Source organism: Onychostoma macrolepis, chromosome 25 (genome assembly GCF_012432095.1).
Source record: "Onychostoma macrolepis isolate SWU-2019 chromosome 25, ASM1243209v1, whole genome shotgun sequence".
NCBI classification, from domain to species: Eukaryota; Metazoa; Chordata; class Actinopteri; order Cypriniformes; family Cyprinidae; genus Onychostoma; species Onychostoma macrolepis.
The window spans coordinates 9,752,539-9,770,532 of NC_081179.1; the positions used below are offsets into that span (position 1 = coordinate 9,752,539).

General features: G+C 36.2%; 1 protein-coding gene and 1 long non-coding RNA gene across 2 annotated transcripts; one reads left to right on the forward strand and one right to left on the reverse strand.

Moving 5' to 3' along the window:
• Positions 1–105: 105 nt before the first annotated feature.
• Positions 106–5,784, forward strand: LOC131534916 (uncharacterized). The gene is made up of 3 exons (XR_009269470.1): positions 106–3,021; positions 3,704–3,924; positions 5,066–5,784. It is a non-coding gene; the product is annotated as an uncharacterized LOC131534916 (long non-coding RNA).
• A 4,524-nt stretch (positions 5,785–10,308) lies between these two features.
• Positions 10,309–17,928, reverse strand: csnk2a2b (casein kinase 2, alpha prime polypeptide b). The gene is made up of 12 exons (XM_058766432.1): positions 17,788–17,928; positions 16,127–16,238; positions 15,431–15,532; positions 14,817–14,867; positions 13,578–13,637; positions 13,406–13,489; positions 13,139–13,249; positions 12,533–12,634; positions 12,333–12,433; positions 11,698–11,846; positions 11,525–11,607; positions 10,309–10,824 (listed from the first exon to the last, which is right to left on the reverse strand). Exons 1-11 carry the CDS (start codon positions 17,889–17,891, stop codon positions 11,531–11,533), a joined length of 1,053 nt encoding a protein of 350 aa, XP_058622415.1. The 5' UTR covers positions 17,892–17,928; the 3' UTR covers positions 10,309–10,824; positions 11,525–11,530.
• Between the last annotated feature and the right edge of the window lie 66 nt (positions 17,929–17,994).

Sequence of the window (17,994 nt, forward strand, 5' to 3'; positions counted from 1 at the left end):
GACATGCTGTGTTTGTGTCACACAAAAACTAATTTCGTGGTATATTTTTTTAAATTTTTTTTTTTTTTAAATACACTAATACCAAAAGCTAACTCTTCACGTAAACTATCGATACTTGCTCAGTGTACTTCCTCCTTGCGGGCGTCGTTGGTGTTATAACCCTGTAGTTGTGTTTGCACACAGGGCGAGACTCAAATAGGCTGTCAATGGCGCTGTGAGACGTGACTCGATCAGTGAGATTTTTTAGGTTTTAATTTAACCTGAGACAGAGATAACCCGCCTTTGACTAAAACAAAAGCGCTACTCGTTTCCCATACTAGATGTTTTTAAATAGCAGGACAGTTTTATAATTAGATTTCTAATTTGCTGTAGTTTATATAGGCTACATGTGATGTGGAATGAGATTTAATTATTTTATATATATGATTGTTTATTTTGAGATTTATTTCACCCGCGCGCGCAACGTCCACGAGTCTCTTTCCAAGGCGGTTACATCACCTGCGCACACATTAGTTGAACAAACAGACAGAAATTAGTAGGCTACTAACATAAATATAAAACAGTGATTGATTAATGAAAGTCGGTTTAGTCACACAGTTCTGAAATCTACTCTAAAATATTTTATAACCTAATTTTACCATCAATAAGAGCACAATATAATAATATAAAAATAATATTAAATGAAAATAATATTATTAAAGGAATTTCCCACTATACTTTCAATGCCCGTTTCAATTTTCCAGTGTTGAGTGCCAGTTTAGGTTTTATTGCAGGGCGTCACAGTTCCGTCTCAGGGTGGCAGTATTGCTAAGTAAATAAACAGGTTTCACAATCAAGTTGAACAAAAATCCATGATTTAACAAAAAAGACATTGTAAATTGCTAGAAAATCTTTAATATTGTATGTAAAGCAAGCTTAAACAGTACTAAAGTTACTCGATTTATACATACAAGTATAATAGGCTAATATTTGGAATCAGAAGTTCTTATATTACACAAGTATTGACATTCTGAGTAAGGCAGGGCGATATCAGTGGTGATAGTCTATCTATGCACTGTAGACTATGGTGAAGGGTGACTTAATAAAGGGAGGAGCAAAGAAACAGGAGGGACATTTAGTGGCTGCTGAAATTTGGTTACTAAGAGATTTATTGCAGATCCATATTTAATGACACGGAATCATACAAATTTACAGCTAGGGAAGAAGATAAAGAGAGGTGGAGAGTTCAGAGAGTTCTGCATCATATCACATGATCAAATAATGTTCAAAAGTAACATCAAAATATAAAATGACACCTATAATGCTATTCCAATAATGCTTTTTTTCGGTATATGGTTGAAAATACTATCCTGATCATTTCTCCAATATAATTCAACAATACTTTTCACTCACATGTTTTGAAGATTACAGATGCAGTACTTTTGTTTGATTACTTGAAACTTGCTTCTGGTTTTTGTGTGACCTGCTTCGTCTTGCAGAGCTGGTATGGCCTGTCTTGAGGTTTTTGAAGGCGATGTTTGGTTTTCACGAGACAACTGACAGTTGAATAAGGCAAAAAAGCTGTGGCTGTCAAAATGTGCCTGCTAACGTATGCCAGCACAGATGTGGTGTGGGTTCGTGATGGTGTTATTTTAGATAATGAACTGAGTTTTAAGTCTTACTAATACTGTTTCATACAAAATCCATGCTTCTGATCACTGGTGGATGCTAAGAAATTGATTCATGGATCCAAGAGAGTCTGCCTTACATATTGTTTTAGTTCATTTAAAATGGTTGGCGTATAAGCATAGGATTGATTTTAAGGTTTTTACTGGTTTTTAAAGTATTAAATGCACTAATACTAATATGTGACCCAAATCATTGTTTGTTTGTTTGCACCATACAATGTAAAGAATTACACTATAGGCCATTATGTTCCAAAATCTGTAAAAAAAAAAAAAAATTACAAAAATTTCATTAGAATTAGACAAGCTCAAAATAGTCACATTTTTAAAAAGCTGAAGATCCTTGTTTTAGTTTTTTAATAATATATGCCAGTGTATTCCTTATTATATTATCCATTATTATTTTATCTTATTTTATATTTATCATATTTATTTTTTTCTTACATTTATTTAATTTTTCCATTTATTTGCTTTCTTTAACCATCTGTCAAAATGTGATCCAAATCCTAGTTTATTTATCACCATACAAAGTATCACAAAGTAGGCCTTCCTTATGCCACTGTATTCAATTTATATTTGCTTTTCCAATATCTAAAATTAAAGTTTTTTTTAATTAATTGATTAATTAATTAACTATTGTTGTTTTGATCATTATTATTATTAATATTGTTGTTGTTGTTGTTTTTTTTTTAAGTTTTCATACACATTAAGCACTTTGAACTGCATTTATGAAAGATACTACTATACATAAATTTACCTGTGCCCCAATGATGAATGCCATTCATTCATTAACCTTGATCATCCTTTTCATGTTTTTATCAAATTCCCCTTAATTCAAATATCCATGAGCCAAACACTAATAAACATACACATCACCCATGACCCGTTGTCATGGTATAGCAGCGTCATTATCAGTAGAGCATGAGCTGCTTTAATTTATGTTTGTAGGTGACACAAAGCTTCTCTCCCATGAGCACGTCGACCAATTCATAGCACGCGTTGTTCTTAGAATGTTCCTTTGTTCCCTCCTACTAGACTCTAAATTTACCCACCAGAGACAAAAGGTAGCGTGATAATTAACTGCATGTCACTGCTGTCGAGGCCCTGAAACGCGAGACACCCTCTGCCCATTGTTGTGTCCAGTTTAAAGCAGCGGCGGAGTGACATCACTTGGTGATGTCAGAGGGCGGAACTGGACCGCCAGTTCCCCTGTGATTGGTCACATCATGTGGCACCTGGGAAGACAACAGGTATAAGAGATGAATGCTCGGTCAAGGCAGGCAAAATTGTACGCATAATTCTGCAGCATCCCTGGGACGCCTGAACTGACTTGGTTACCATGGCAACAGTTGTACCAGTGAGTATTTGAAGATTAAGAGTGCTTTTTTTTTGGATTGTAGATGAGTTGATTATTAATTTTTAAGAACTTAAGATGAATTCACACATGGTTGTTGAACCATGGAGTTCAATAACAGATGGTCCAAACAGAAGAAACATAATTTTGTGCTGCACACCTGAAATCATTTTGGTGATATTTGGAAGACGGATTTTGATTTTAGATGCATTTTTGTCTTTTTTCATGAAGAGGCTGAGAGTTTAAAAATTGATCACTATTGAATACAATAGTGTCTCTGGTGGTGATACCAGTGAAATAAAAGACATGCCTTGGATCAGTTAACATGATGAATCTTATTCTCAGTTCAGTTAGTTTGAGCTTTCTTTGTTCTAGACTGGGTCATGTTCTGTCAGCGCTATTGGTGTGGATGTATCATGTCTGTGCTCTGGGCCGATCAGGTGTCAAGTAAAAGAATCTGTGTGTCTTCAAGCTTGTTGTATAGAGTTTGTGTGTGTATGTGTGTGTGTGTGTGAAGGCTTTGGTTTCTTAGGATGTAGTTAATTAATCGTGTTCTTGGTTTGAAACCAGTAGCTTGGTGAAAGATTTGTTATCATCTGGTTGATTAATTGATTAATTTGTTATCAGTTGGTTGGTTAATTGATATAAAACATATCCAAAACTATTCTTCTTGTTTTTCTTTCAGTGTGCGTCCTGCTATGGCAGCAGCAGTGTTCAGCTCTTTGGGAGGGGGCCTGGTGGCGATTACATGTCCCTTTTCAGTTACAGAGGGCCCAGAGGGGCCCCTCGCCCACGTCTGGCCTGCCACGCTCCAAAGATGACACTGCGTCAGATTTGTCGCATGTTGCGTATAATGCGGCAGCTGCGCAATAAAGAAGCAGCAGCAGCAGCAGCTACAGCCGCCAGGTGAGGCTTACATTCCCAAATACTCATAATAAAAGGGGTTGTTCACCCAAAAATCTAAATTCTATCTTCATCTATTATCTTCCTGTAGTTCTCAACCCATGAAAATTAATTGTTTAGCAGAATTTCCAGGCTGCTTTTTCATACAGTTAATGTAAATGGTGACTATGGCTAATCCAGATTGTACAAAAGCACTGCCAACAATCTTGCTAAATATTATTAAATATAAATGTGAATAAATATAAATATATCCCTTTTTTGCAAGAAAGAAAATGGATGATTACATAATTTTAATTTTGTGATTTGTGGGTGAACAATAAAACACTCTACTATAACACTTAATATTTTATCATATACATGTCTTTATGAATGAGTCATTGAAACATTTACTCAACTGATTCATTTGCTCTTGAACACTGACTAATTCCAGAGCGAAATATATAAATGGAGCCCCACAATGCGCACAATTTTGCGCACACGGTTTACTAAATCGTGCAAACAATTTACTAATTCATTCCCTCATTTTAAGTAAATTGTGCATTCGATATAATAATACATTCCCTCGTTTTAAGTAAATAGTGCGCACAAAATAATAATTCGTTCTACTTCCTGTTCGCAATCTCATAAACATGATGCTGCTGTCATGTTAAGTTATGTTATGTTATGTTATGTTATGTTATGTTATGTTATGTTATGTTATGTTATGTTATGTTATGTTATGTTATGTTATGTTATGTTATGGGCAGAGACACTTTAATTGGGTTTTATTTTGAGTTGGAAGACATTCTCAAAAGCCTAGCAGCGTTGCATGGAATCATTTTAAGTGAGAGGCATCTACATTGGTTTATGAGAATGCAGACAGGATGTAGAATGAATTATTTTGTGCCCACGATTTACTTTTATCCCCCTCCATGTTATGTGCGGGTCTCTGTACTATAGGCCTACTTAATAAATTAATTATTAAGTTAAAGTGAGCTATTAATTATTAAGTATATATTATTTAATAATTAATTTGAACTTAATTCGCTATACACACATAATTTGTCAGTTACTTTGTCTATTTTTTGATTCGTCAGTAAAATAAGTTGAAATAAATGAATTAACTGTATATGTTATTTTTACTTTCTGTGTTTCTGATTTACAGAAAACAGACCTCTCCTCCCAGCTCACCAATGATTAAATCGGAAAAGCGTTGCTTACCTGCCTGTTTTCGTCGTAGACGTAGTAACAATATAAAAAGAGTGAGTTAAGCGTCCAGCGTCTCCAAAACCTCCCAACAAATTCAGCCTTGTGGGAGTTTACAAACTGGGCAATGGAGCCAGACCTCACTCTACACAGAAGACGTAAAGTGAGGGACCAAGACATCGTTCTACAATCTTGTTGGATTGTTGGGAGGATTTAACATGCAACAAATCTGGTTTTAATTGGAAAGAAGCAGCTCTTTAGATGCCCTGAGTGCTGGAACTCTACATATCTTACATTTCATAATGACACAGGAGGTTTTTTTTTTTTTTTTTTACATGATTCTTTTTTTTCTTGGACGTTTGGACTTGAATTGTGAAATCTATGAAATTCCAGTGGGGTCAAACAGTTTTGTGTGCTTCTATCTGTAATTAAACCAGTGGAAAGTCCTCATCAGGTGGGAAATACGACACAGCTATTTGTTTGTTTATTTATTCATCTGTTTGTTTGTTTGTTTGTTTCTGTGTGGGAAGGGGGGCGCAAGGTTCCCTCTCTCTCTCAAAGAGGTGTGATGGAAACTTAGCTACCGGTGTGTATTACCGTGTTGAAACTAAAACTGTGTGACAACATTGTCAATTTACTGATTTCCAATTTATATGCATTTGAATAAGCTTTCAATAATAAAACACCTATGATTTCAAAAGTTGAGTGGAGTTCACGTGATTCAGCACAAACTCAGCTATAGATTACTTCCACAAGTTTAGTTATATGCTCAGAAGTTTTCGGCTTAAAAAAATTATTTTGAAATGTTTTATGTATTATCAAGTCATGTGCATACCATGATTTACTGTAAAACAAACAAAAATAGCCGAACAAAGGGGAAATCCCAGAATTGCAGTTTATATAGTAAATATGGACTGTATTACCTCTTTTGGGAGAACCAGCTGTACAGTAGAATGTTTAAATCTTTGATGATATTTGCATAGTCTTTTAAAAACAACATCATAAATCCATGTGTTACCACTTCACCATATAAAATATTCTGGAATTGTTATGAAGTGTTCAAATGAGACAAACGAAACAATATCTGAAATTAAAAGTAAAGGGTAAAGCATGACTTTTTTTCTTATGTGAAACAGAAAGATGAAATTAATAGCAAAAAGCCAAAGCTTTTTTTTTTTCATACACTGAAAGTGAATGGTGACCACAGCGGTCAGAGAAAAACCACTTAAATTTCCCACACAAAGCTATCATATGGCTTCGGACGCGCTTGAATCACATGGACCACTATTATGAAGAATCTATGGTACTTTAGTAGCTTGAAATCCCTTGGTCACCATCCACTTTCATTATACAGTATGAAAGAATGTCGCATGTAGATTCTTCAAAACAGTTCCTGTTTTATTCCACAGGAAATTAAGTCATCCAGGTTTAGAATGACGTGAAAGTGAATAAATAATGACAGAAATGTTATTTTTGGGTGAACTGTTCCTTTAAGTGGTTAAGCTCACCTCATGGTTTTGCTGCTTATGGCTTTCCACTGACAAAGGGCAGGTGGGCTTCTCATCATCACCGCTGACCGGACATCACAGATCGCGGTACAACCAAGTAGTGCTGAAAATTTCATAGCGAAGATGTTTTCTGAACGTGAGCTGCTGAGGAGTCAGGTTGCAGGACAGGAAGCAAGGGATCAGGTGTCCTCTTGAGCAGGAAGTTTATCTTGCATTCACGCTCGGTCTCACTCTTACATTAGCTGTTGGCCTGTAGTCTGAGGCAAATTAACTGATGCTATAAATAAACACAGTTTAAAAACAGTCAAGTAAATTCAATATGACAAACATGAAAATGTCAGTGGCACAGAAGCTTCAGTCAAAAACAGCACGTGCACAGTCTGTTCTTTGACATCTGATGCACAAAAGAAAAACTTTAAGACAAATATTCAGATTTTGTTTTAATACGTAACACTTTTACATTGTTGCGAATTGGTGGCTAATTTGTATCAACTCATACAATTTCAAATAATCTTTTCTTATTTTAGGGAGACTTGCTTTGCTAATGCTAATTAAGCTAGCATTCTGTTTTCTCAACCGCATGCCTGTCTGTTATTATGACATCTGTGATTTCAGATTTCCCTGCTTCAAAAAAAAAAAAAACTGTGGTTGTTTGCACAACTTGCATGTCGGTTAGATGATGCCTTCCTATCTAAGCAGATGGTACCTAGCCAGAATAATCTTTCAAGCAAACCACAAAATATGTCAATAATCACAAGTCTGGTTTCATGAGACTAATGATAGACCAGTCAACAAAATTCCAGAAACAATATTTTAGTGCAATTGTCAGCTTAATAACCTTAGTATTTGATACTCTAGGAAAGAGGCTTGGAGATGAATCATCGGTCAGATGATTGTGTTTCTCAATCATTCTGGGTAATCAATCCTTCTGTTTGCTCAAGCTAGATATACTATCAATGAGTCATATTGTAAGAATGTTGTCACATGACAAAGTATGTTTGGACAGCTTCTGTCAGACAAGGTTTCTGGCATTTTTCAGTTCTTTCCAATTCCATCCTGACACCACAATGAAATGGGAATCTCTTCCATGTTTGTTGGCACCAACAGTCCCTTATTTTCTCAAAATGGCTTCTCTTATTACCTTTAAAGGGATAGTTCACCCCAAAAGTTCACTCTCATGTCATTCCAAAGGGATAGTTCATCTAAAAATTTTAATTCTGTCATTAATTACTCACCTTCATGTCGTTTCAAACTCATAAGACCTTTGTTCACCTTCAGAACACAAATTAAGATAAAACCACTGATGTCAAATGGACTATTGTAACGATGTGCCTACTACCTTCTTTGGCCTTGAACATAGTAGTAATGTTGCTGTCTATGGAGGGTCAGAAATCTCTCAGATTTAATCAAAAATATCTTAACTGGTGTTCCAAAGATGTACAAAGCTCTTATGGGTTTGGAAAGCCTTGAGGGTGAGTAATTAATGACAGAATTTTCATTTTTGGGTGAGCTATCCCTTTAAGTGACCTTTTGGAGTTTGTTTACCCAACCATACTCCCATTCATCAGTGTAATTGCTGGATGTGGTTTAAGTTAGCCAAATTGACCCAGGGTTCCTTTCACCTCCAAGTATGACCATTGGGTGCGGCAGAAGCTACATAAGGTCATTACTGAAGTCACTTCATCAAATGTTAAAGGTCATGATGTGACCGGTAATGTCTCTAAACCTCATTTTCATTTGACTTTGGTCAGCCAAAGCGGCAAGTATTCTGTCAAGACAGACAAGTAGGTGCCCAAAATGGCTCTGCAGGTTTTGGGCTTGAAATATTCATCATTTTTATATATAAGCATATGTATTTCAAGCCCTGTGAGGTTTGTGCTTGACATACATTCTCTTAGGCCTCAATCTGATATGAGATTCACTCTGAAATACTCATGTCGGAGTCACGCATGAGGAGCTGTTGGTCAAGGTCAGGGCCACTGAGGGCAGAAGTAACCACACAAGGCCTGGACATGAATAATGATGAGTCTCTCTGTTTAACAATGAAATTGAGAAGAGGGTTAAAAAAAGAACTAAACACAGGTAAACAGTGACCTGTGGAGGTAGGCCGGACCAATGTGGACTGCAAAGATCAAGGAGGTCTTGGAGAAATCGCGTCATCCCGTGAGCCAGCAGTGGACACTTGAGCCCTTGGGTGTCACAAAGGGCCGCTATTGAGACGCCTCCCAAAGCACTATTAGGCCGCTGCCTCACGTGGTGAGTCGCTCACTCCAAAGACTGCCATATAAAACTCGTCTCGGTAAAAACGGAACAATCCTTTCTTTTGCGTTTTACAAAGGCAAAATCTTTTGGGACTCGCTTTTGGGAGTTTCGAGTCTATAAAAATGTTTAATCCCTCTGAAGAGAAAAAGCTTTATTATGAGGTAGCCCGTATTGTAAGGGCAACAACATCTCTTGCATACAAAAGAGCTGTTATGATGACGCAGAGGAGCGTGGGAGCCAGAGCCAATTAATTAACCTGGCTGGCAAAAGGCAAGATATCACATAGCCAAAATATTGCTTAACATCAGAGATGAAGAGATCATATTGCACACAACATGAAACACAAACCTGGTCTCACACACCATGGTCAACAATGAACTGAAGAAAATGAGGATTTTGTTTGACAAACTTAACAAAACCATGTTTTGCGTCACACTTTCACTGAAAATACTGTATAATTAACATCTTAAAAGTAGATATCTAATTGATTTTTAGTTGCTTTTACTCATTTTTGCTGCCCTATAAGGAACACAATGGTAATTTTAGACAGATTTACTCTTGACTAAAATATTCAATTCAACAAAAAGAAGTTCAAAATGTAATATTTAAACATTTTATAGATTAAGGACATTTAAGAACAACGTGATATCTTATAATAATAATATAGCTAATTAGTACACTACTGTAATACAACGTAAATTTGTAATGCATCATTTATCGTTGTTTTAGTGCATTGCTATGGAAAGTGTAGTCACAAAGTGGCTCATGCATTCTGACTAGCACATAACTTCAAATTTACGCGTATGACGTTCGTGTCATTTTCTTAAAACGTTCTAATAAGTTTCAATATGTTATGTATACATCTGATTAAGCGCATACAAGAATGTGTTTTTTTGTTTTGGGTCAATATAAACAATATTCTTGCTAGATTTTGTCATTTCTTCTTGTTTTCGCCAACAGTATGTTTCAATTTTTAGCGGTTTGTTCAGTTACCTACCCTTTAAGGGAAATTGTGAAAATTCTCTCATCGATTTCTCACCCTCGTGTCATTCCAAAACGATAAGACATTTGTTCATCTTCGGAACACAAATAAAGATATTTTTGATGAAATCCGAGAGCTTTCTGACCCTGCATAGACAGCAATGCAACTGACACGTTCAAGGCCCAGAAAGGTAGTAAAGACATCATTAAAATAGTCCATGTGACATCAGTGGTTCAACAGTCAATGGGCTCCAGTGTTGTTTGGACTCCAACATTCTCCAAAATGTCTTTTTTTGTTTTGCAAAGAAGTAGTTATACAGGTTTGGAACGACATGAAGGTGAGTAAATGAGTACAATTTTCATTTTAGGGAAGGCCATCCCTAATTGCAAACACCACAAATAGGCACACATTTCAAACCGCAAATTAACAGACAATAACAAGGCACATAAATCTAAATAAAAATCATTTATTTTCATTAATATAGTAATCAATCTACCTAGAGCAAAGAAATAAAGGTCCACCATGCCACTTTATTACTACAGTATGTGGAGGCTGCGCCAAGGTCTGAATACTGAACAGACGGACACACAGACCAATAAGGAGAGAGGGGGCGGGGTTCATTCTGGTCTCATTCTCCATGCCTAGTTTAAGGTGGGAGGGGCCAGTGTACTTGGGGGTGGAGTCGAGGATATATTCCTTTCATCTAAAACTTGGGAGGGAAAGCTTTGAAATCTTCAAGCTAGAGGAACAGACCTGTTATAGAAGGGCAGACCAACCTTGACAGACACAGGAAAGCTGTAATGTCTGTGTCGGTGTGAGTGTATGCGAGTGTGCATGTGTGTGTGTGTGTCTGAGAGACGAGGTGTAACAGGTGCTGCTTAGATCCAACTTTCACTGTACACTTGAAGAGGTTTCAGACACAAGGGATAAAAAATTGAGGTAACAAACGCCTTCCTTTTCCGGGTCCTGAAAAACAACAACAACAACAAAAAAAAGAATTTTAGACAATATAATTTGAATTACAGGCAATATAAAATACTACACAAAAATAAAAACCAGAACTGTGGATTCTGTGTAATTCATAATTAATCATTTTTTTTACATGCAAAGATTTTTTTTTAAATCTGGTTAATATCAATATTTCTATGTAAAAAAATAATACAGAAAATACTACAAGGAATATTTTAAAAGCTACAGCAGTGTTGTTAATGTTAACCAAAACTACAAAAAAATCATTTTTGTTAATTGAAAAAATAAGTAAATAAAATATTTTCAGAAAAATCAGCTGAATATTAAAATGACTAAAACTGAAATAATAATAAATTAAAGCTAAGTCAAAATATTAAAAATGAATAAAAATGACAGAAGCACATAATAAAATTAAACCAAAATGAAAACCTGAAAATATAAAAATAAAAGCTAATTTAAAATATGAATAAATACTAAAATAGTATATAAATAATAATAAAAATAACACTGACGTACAGTATGAAAATAGATAAGTGAGAGACTCTAAAGATTACATTTGTCAGCTTTATTAAATTGTTAATGTTTTTAAAAATAAACTTAGGTCATCTAAATGTAAAAATAAACATGTACCATTAAATATTGACTGAACCAATAAATAATAAATAAATAAATAAAAACACTAATTAAATCTTGATACCTGCTCTCATCGGGGTGTGTTGGTTCCACTTGACACTATGGTGCCATCTGTATTAGTGTGAGACTGCTCCTTCACCACTGGATCTAAAGACACACAAATTATGTAAGTTTCGGGATTTTTCGACTGCTTGTTTTGTCTATGTACATTGTCAGCAGTGAGATAAGCTAACTCACAGAAATAAGGGTGCTCCATGGCCTCGGTGGCGGTCAGTCTCTGCTGATGGTCGTAGCGTAGCAGCTTGTCGAGAAGGTCCAGAGCCTCTGGACTCACCAAATGCTGGTTCTCCGTCTGCACAAACTGTTCCCAGCGCTTCCGTGTCTGCCTGTGGGAAACAGCAGGAGAGTTTTAATAACTGGACAAATGTGTATAGTAGTAGATTGTCAGTATTGGTATTAAATCAGTTGGTACTTGGTATGAGTGTCATTTTAATATCATTGATATACTATTAGAATTTTTATAAATAATTTGAATTGTTTTTTTATTTATTTATTTTGTCATTTTTATTTTTTTTTACCATATCTATATCATTTTTATTTCAGATTTAGTGTAGTGTATTTTAGTTATTTAGTAACATCAAGTTACTTTATTATTTGAAAATGTTGAAAAATAAAATAAATAATAAGTATACTTTTATAATAAGCAATTGGCATCTTAATATAATAATACAATTTAATATAATATATAACAAATTATATAAATTTGCTTTCTATTCTTGTCTTCTTGTTGTTATTACTGTGTATTAAAAATAGTTTGAAAAATCCACTGAAATTTCTGAAATGCCTCTATGACATCCTCTGCTGGTACTCACTGGCCAAGCAGGTCTTTGAATCGTGGATCCAGTTCAATGTGGTATTTGCGCAGGTAGCCAAATAACTCATCCGTCCCGAGAACTTTTGCAATCCGCACCAACTGGAGAACGAGGAAATCAAATGAAATCACGGTCATGTGCATAATCTGCATAAAAATGCATAATCTATTCCTGATGTGAAAGATACTAATGTTGCTTACCTGATCGTAGTTGTCTTGGCCATGAAAGAAAGGCTCTTTCTGAAAGATCATACTGGCCAGCATGCAGCCGAGACTCCACATGTCCAGACTGTAATCATACATCTGTACACACACACAATACAACACACATTTAACCCAATAACCATAGACAACCTAAAAAGAAAACAGCAATATGTGAATTTTACTGAATATTAGTCTGATTATAAAATTACAAACTACATGCAATGATTAAGCATCGGTCTAACATCAAACATGCTACGTGTGCATGAGTGATGCCCTAAATACCATTGTTGTTGTTCATGCTAATATGACTGTTACTGACAGCTTTTTATTGTTGTCTTTCATGTGACGAAGATTTCTGATCTGAAGATAAGACAATAAGGTCAAAGACTTTCAATATAAACAATGACGTTGAGCAACTCCTCAATAGATCGAGATGGTGGAGCAGATACATATTTTTGGGTACTTAAACTGATCTGTAACCGGATGAACAAGTTCCTGACAAAAATCTGAGGAATTGTAAATTACATAAGAGAAAGTGTTTGTGTTGTCTTAAAATCAAGGAATTTGAAATTATTCTGTGTGATTTCATAAAGAGCATTTTACCTGGTAGTCCACCAACAGTTCTGGACCCTTGAAATAGCGTGAAGCCACTCTGACATTGTACTCTTGTGCGGGGTGATAGAACTCAGCGAGACCCCAGTCTATCAATCTCAGCTGCATCAAACACACACAAATCAACATCTCAAAACCACCTTGCTTGCCAAAAGCACCCTGATGCCCCCTGCTGGTGTATAAAGCCAATAACTACATGACAGAGGGAACATTTGCATTCTCAATGTCTCAAAAAAAATGACTAAACCCCATCATTACCTTCCTTAACTGGTGGTCGATCATAACATTGTGGGGTTTGACGTCGCGGTGCATGATCCCCATACTGTGGCAGTAGTCCAGAGCCTGCCCGTGTTTAAAAAAAAAAAAATAAGCTTAGCAATGCATACAAGTCTCCAAAACAAGCCAGTAAAGTACACACTTGTGAGTTTACCTTTAGTAGTTCATACATGTAAAAACGTATATCGTAATCTGTTAGCTTTTGATACAGCTCCTAAACAGGAAGGAAACAAAAGATATTAGATTTGAAGGGTTTAAATTTAAATGCAACTAAGACATTTCAGATCATTTTAATTATTACACCATTGCTTGGATTCTGATTAGCCAGGAGACAGCAAAATGTTTTTGCAAAATAACTGATCACCTTAAATAGTCTCCTATTAAATATTGAATGACCATCAGTTAATTATTCATTACCTTAAATAGACAGACTGGTAGATAGACAGACAGACATAAGGATAGACATACAGACATACATACATACAGACAGACAGACAGACAGATAAACAACAGGCAGATATATAGATAGACAGAAAGATACACAGATTGACAAACAGACAAATGAAAGATAGACAGACAGACATATATATATCGATAGACAAACAACAGACAGGCAGACAGATATACACTATATTGCCAAAAGTATTGGGTCAGCACCTTCTAATGAACAGGTTTGACTACTTTAGTAATTTCCATGAGTACAAATCTTAATGTTTAAGCATATAATGAAAAAACTCTTTACCAAACCCCAATGACTTGTACATACACTATATGGACAAAAGTATTGGTACACCCCCTTCTTTAGAACAGAAAAAGGCACTTCCAAAACTGTGGCAACAAAGATGGAAACATAATTCCTGTATTTAAAAATTTTATTTCCGTCTCTGTTGCAACAGTTTTGGAAGTGTCTAAAATGACTGTACCCATATGTACAAGTCATTGGTGTTTGGTAAAGAGTTTTTGGCTCAAGATCTGCATTTAAATTCACACCAGAGGTGTTCAGCTTGGATTTGGCTTTCTGCAGACCAGTCAAGTTCTTCCACACTGACTAAATCAATCATTTCTTTTTGAACCTTGCCTTATACACAGAGGCATTGTCATGTTAGAATAGAAAAGGGTCCTGTCCAAACTGTTGCTTTAAAATTAGAAGCACACAATTCCCTAGAATATCATTATATGCTTAAACATTAAGATTTGTACTCATGGAAATTACTAAAGTAGTCAAACCTGTTCATTAGAAGGGGGTGACCCAATACTTTTGGCAACATAGTGTATAGACAGACAGACAGATAAACAGCCAAATGAAAGACAGACAGATAGACAGACAAAAAAGATAGATAGACAGACAACAAACAGACAGATAGACAGAAAGATAACCTTAATTAGAAAATACCTTAAAATCTGTGTTATTGATGCATTCAAAGACAAGCGCAGGTGTTCGAGACTGCAGAATGATTGGGGAGAAACCGCAAAACAGACAGAAAACGAGATCAACAATCAGAAAAGTCCTCCAATTAACAATAGTAAGCATTAACAGACACCATCAAGCAGTCATTGTGATCACAATCAGGAAGAAAACAGGAGCATATGAACTACAAAAGCATCACGACCGGCTGCAACTCATTATTCAGATGTAAAATCTAATTTACTGATCAAATAATCATCACTATGCTTCGCAGTAATTTTCATATGATCTCATTTGTGTCCAGATAATCCTTTGGAATCACTCTATTACCGGTTGCTTATGTTTGTATGGTAAATCTGTGACATTTCCAATCTGATTTTTCTCAATGCAATTTCAATGACAAATTTGAGACATAAAAACTTCTTACAACTAATTCCAGCCTAAACCCAAATTTGCACCTGCAAGCTAGAAAAAGCAATTTGTCTCAAATGCTGTCCGCCCACAATCTTCAGAATCAGAAAATCAAAGTCCTCCTGGGACAAACTATGCACCCTGATTGGACAAGTATCACCAATGGAGGAGGAGAGTGATGGAGAACGTACCACAGGGTCCTTTACTGTGTCCATTAGCTGAATGATGTTGGTTCCTCCTCGCAGGTTCTCCAGGATCTTGATCTCTCTCTTGATCTTCTTTTTCTTGACAGGCTATTTTAGAAATCAATGATGTAACAATATAAAAACCTAGTCAACATTAAAGGAACAGTTCACCCAAAAATTAAATTTGTCATCATTTTGTGTTCAGAAGAAGATATTCTGAAGAATTTTGAAGAACCAAACAGTTGTTGGTCCCCATTGACTTCCATAGTAGGGACATAAATACTATGGACGTCAATGGGGACCATCAGCTGTATGATTACCAGCATTCTTCAAAATATCTTCTTTTATGTTCAACATAAGAAAGAAACTCATACAGGTTTGTAATGACATGAGGGTGAGTAATTGATGACAAAATTTTCATTTTTGGGTGAACTACCCCTTTAAACAACAGCAAAAACCTCATGACATGGCTTAATAAACACTGTGGTAAGTTGAAGTAGGCATTTCAGAAGGCTTGTCTCTGTTTAAACACAGCCTTTCGTTTACCCCAAAAACAGAATTTGCTATTGCTAGTGAGAATATTAAGAGAAGGGACATCTACATTATATATTTATTTCAGAGAATCCACAATATTTCAGCCCTGCAGCCCTAATTAGGCAGGTGACAAAGGCCATTGATTACACACTGAATACAATCTCTCACCTTGAGGATTTTGACCACCACCTTCTCATTGTTGTTGATGTTGATTGCCTCGAAGACCTCGCTGTATTTTCCCCTCCCGAGCTTCCGTACCAGCTGGTAATCCTCCTGGTTACTGCAGGTGGTACACAGATTCACATGCCAGTCAGATAGAGCATCTACACCAGAAACCAGCACAGAAACATCTCCAGCCCAGCACACAAACACACGGCTTCTGCGAGCATGAAGGGGCTGAAACACATTCAACCATCTGCGAAAATGACCAAGCCCATCATTTCCCCTGTCAGCTGAGGGCTGACTGACGTCTCTACCAAGGGACCGAGCCAAAGACGACATTTTAAGCATTGGTCTGCTGTTTGAAACACTTTAACTATAGTAATGAAATGCCACTATTCTTAAAGAGCCTTGTACATGCAGAATCACACTTTTATCTAAATCAAAATGGCTTAACATGAAGCAGCAAGTTATAATAAATACAAGTAGGCATATATATGCATTACAATGTACAATCTATAAGAAAAAAGAAATGCAGTTGCTTTCAACTGTGTTAATTTAGTATTGTTTATATGCAATTATAACGCCTAGTAATATTTTAAATTTGCTTTTATATTTTCAGTTTGTCATTTTGCAATTTATTTATTTTTATATTTCTGTTTAGCCTTGATTTATTTTTAATTTTAGTTTTAGTTTAGTACTTCAACATTTCTAATTTTCAATATAGTTTAATCTAATATTTCTATCTTATTTTCAGCTTTATTTCAATTAACTTTAATTTTAATAGTTTTGGTTATCAATAACAACATTGGCATCCGAATGACTCCCCAATGCCAGTGCAACCTTACAAAATAAACAATTAGCCATATTAAGGTACATAAGTTACAAAAACAACTTCATTTTGTAATTTTCCATTCTGCATATTCAAAATGGCACATCGCATTTAGCATCAATGTCATTGAATCTTGCATGAATTAAGCCTTAATTTTGACTCAACACAAACAATACAGCTACAGATCGGCTTTGAGACACTGATATCAAGCAGAAAAGTTGCCAATTTTATGGTGCTTTCATGGTGTTTTTTGGAGCTTGACAGACAGTCCACTGTATGGAAAAGAGCTGTGTGAAAATAAATTCTTTTGTTCTACAGAAAAAAAAATAACAAAAAGGAATAAAAAATGACAGCATATTCACCATCACTTGTACCACTTTTATTATATATGTGCACTGTGCAAAACAGAAGCACATTAACTGATCCTCAGGAATCTAACCATTAAGGCTACTAAATGCTGTACAAGTGCACTGGTTTAGAATGGTAATTACTGGATGTGCACAGCACACTTGGGGGAATCGGTGCATTTGCATAAAATCTGTGGATGCTGTGGACAGTCACACACTCCCCTCTCTCTCTAACGCTGCATCTGTAAATCCGTTCATGACATCCTCTCATCATCAGCTCTCAAACAGGGGCTGCTCGATCACGCAGATTGATGACTTTCCCAGCACGATCGATAGCGAGCCTACAAATGTGAATCACTGCGCAAAGAAAACCAGCAGACACATGCACAAAATTATACACGAAACGAGCCTAGGTAGGCAGCTCGCTGGGTTTTGAGACACAACATCAGGTGATGTTGCACTTGGGCTTTTTATAGCCTTAAAACGCTCACCTCCAGGTGGGCACATGGGCCTCGTAGTCCCAATATTCCCTGCTCTTCAAAGTGTTGACATCGGCATACACCCGAGATTTACTACCGGCCACCGGGCCGGGCATGGCGCGCGACGGGGCTCAGGGTGTAGGAGAAATCCGATCGCCAAATCCGATGCAAAACACACAAACACACGGAGGACCACCGATCAGAGGCAGACCAGCCCGG

Coding starts and splice junctions, on each gene's coding strand:
- csnk2a2b (XM_058766432.1), bottom strand. CDS start 17,891: ATGCCCGGCCCGGTGGCCGGTAGTAAATCTCGGGTGTATGCCGATGTC. Junction 12,635..13,138: donor AACTGTTGGTGGACTACCAG/GTAAAATGCTCT, acceptor GTGTGTGTACAG/ATGTATGATTACAGTCTGGA. Junction 12,434..12,532: donor GCCAAGACAACTACGATCAG/GTAAGCAACATT, acceptor CTCGTTCTCCAG/TTGGTGCGGATTGCAAAAGT.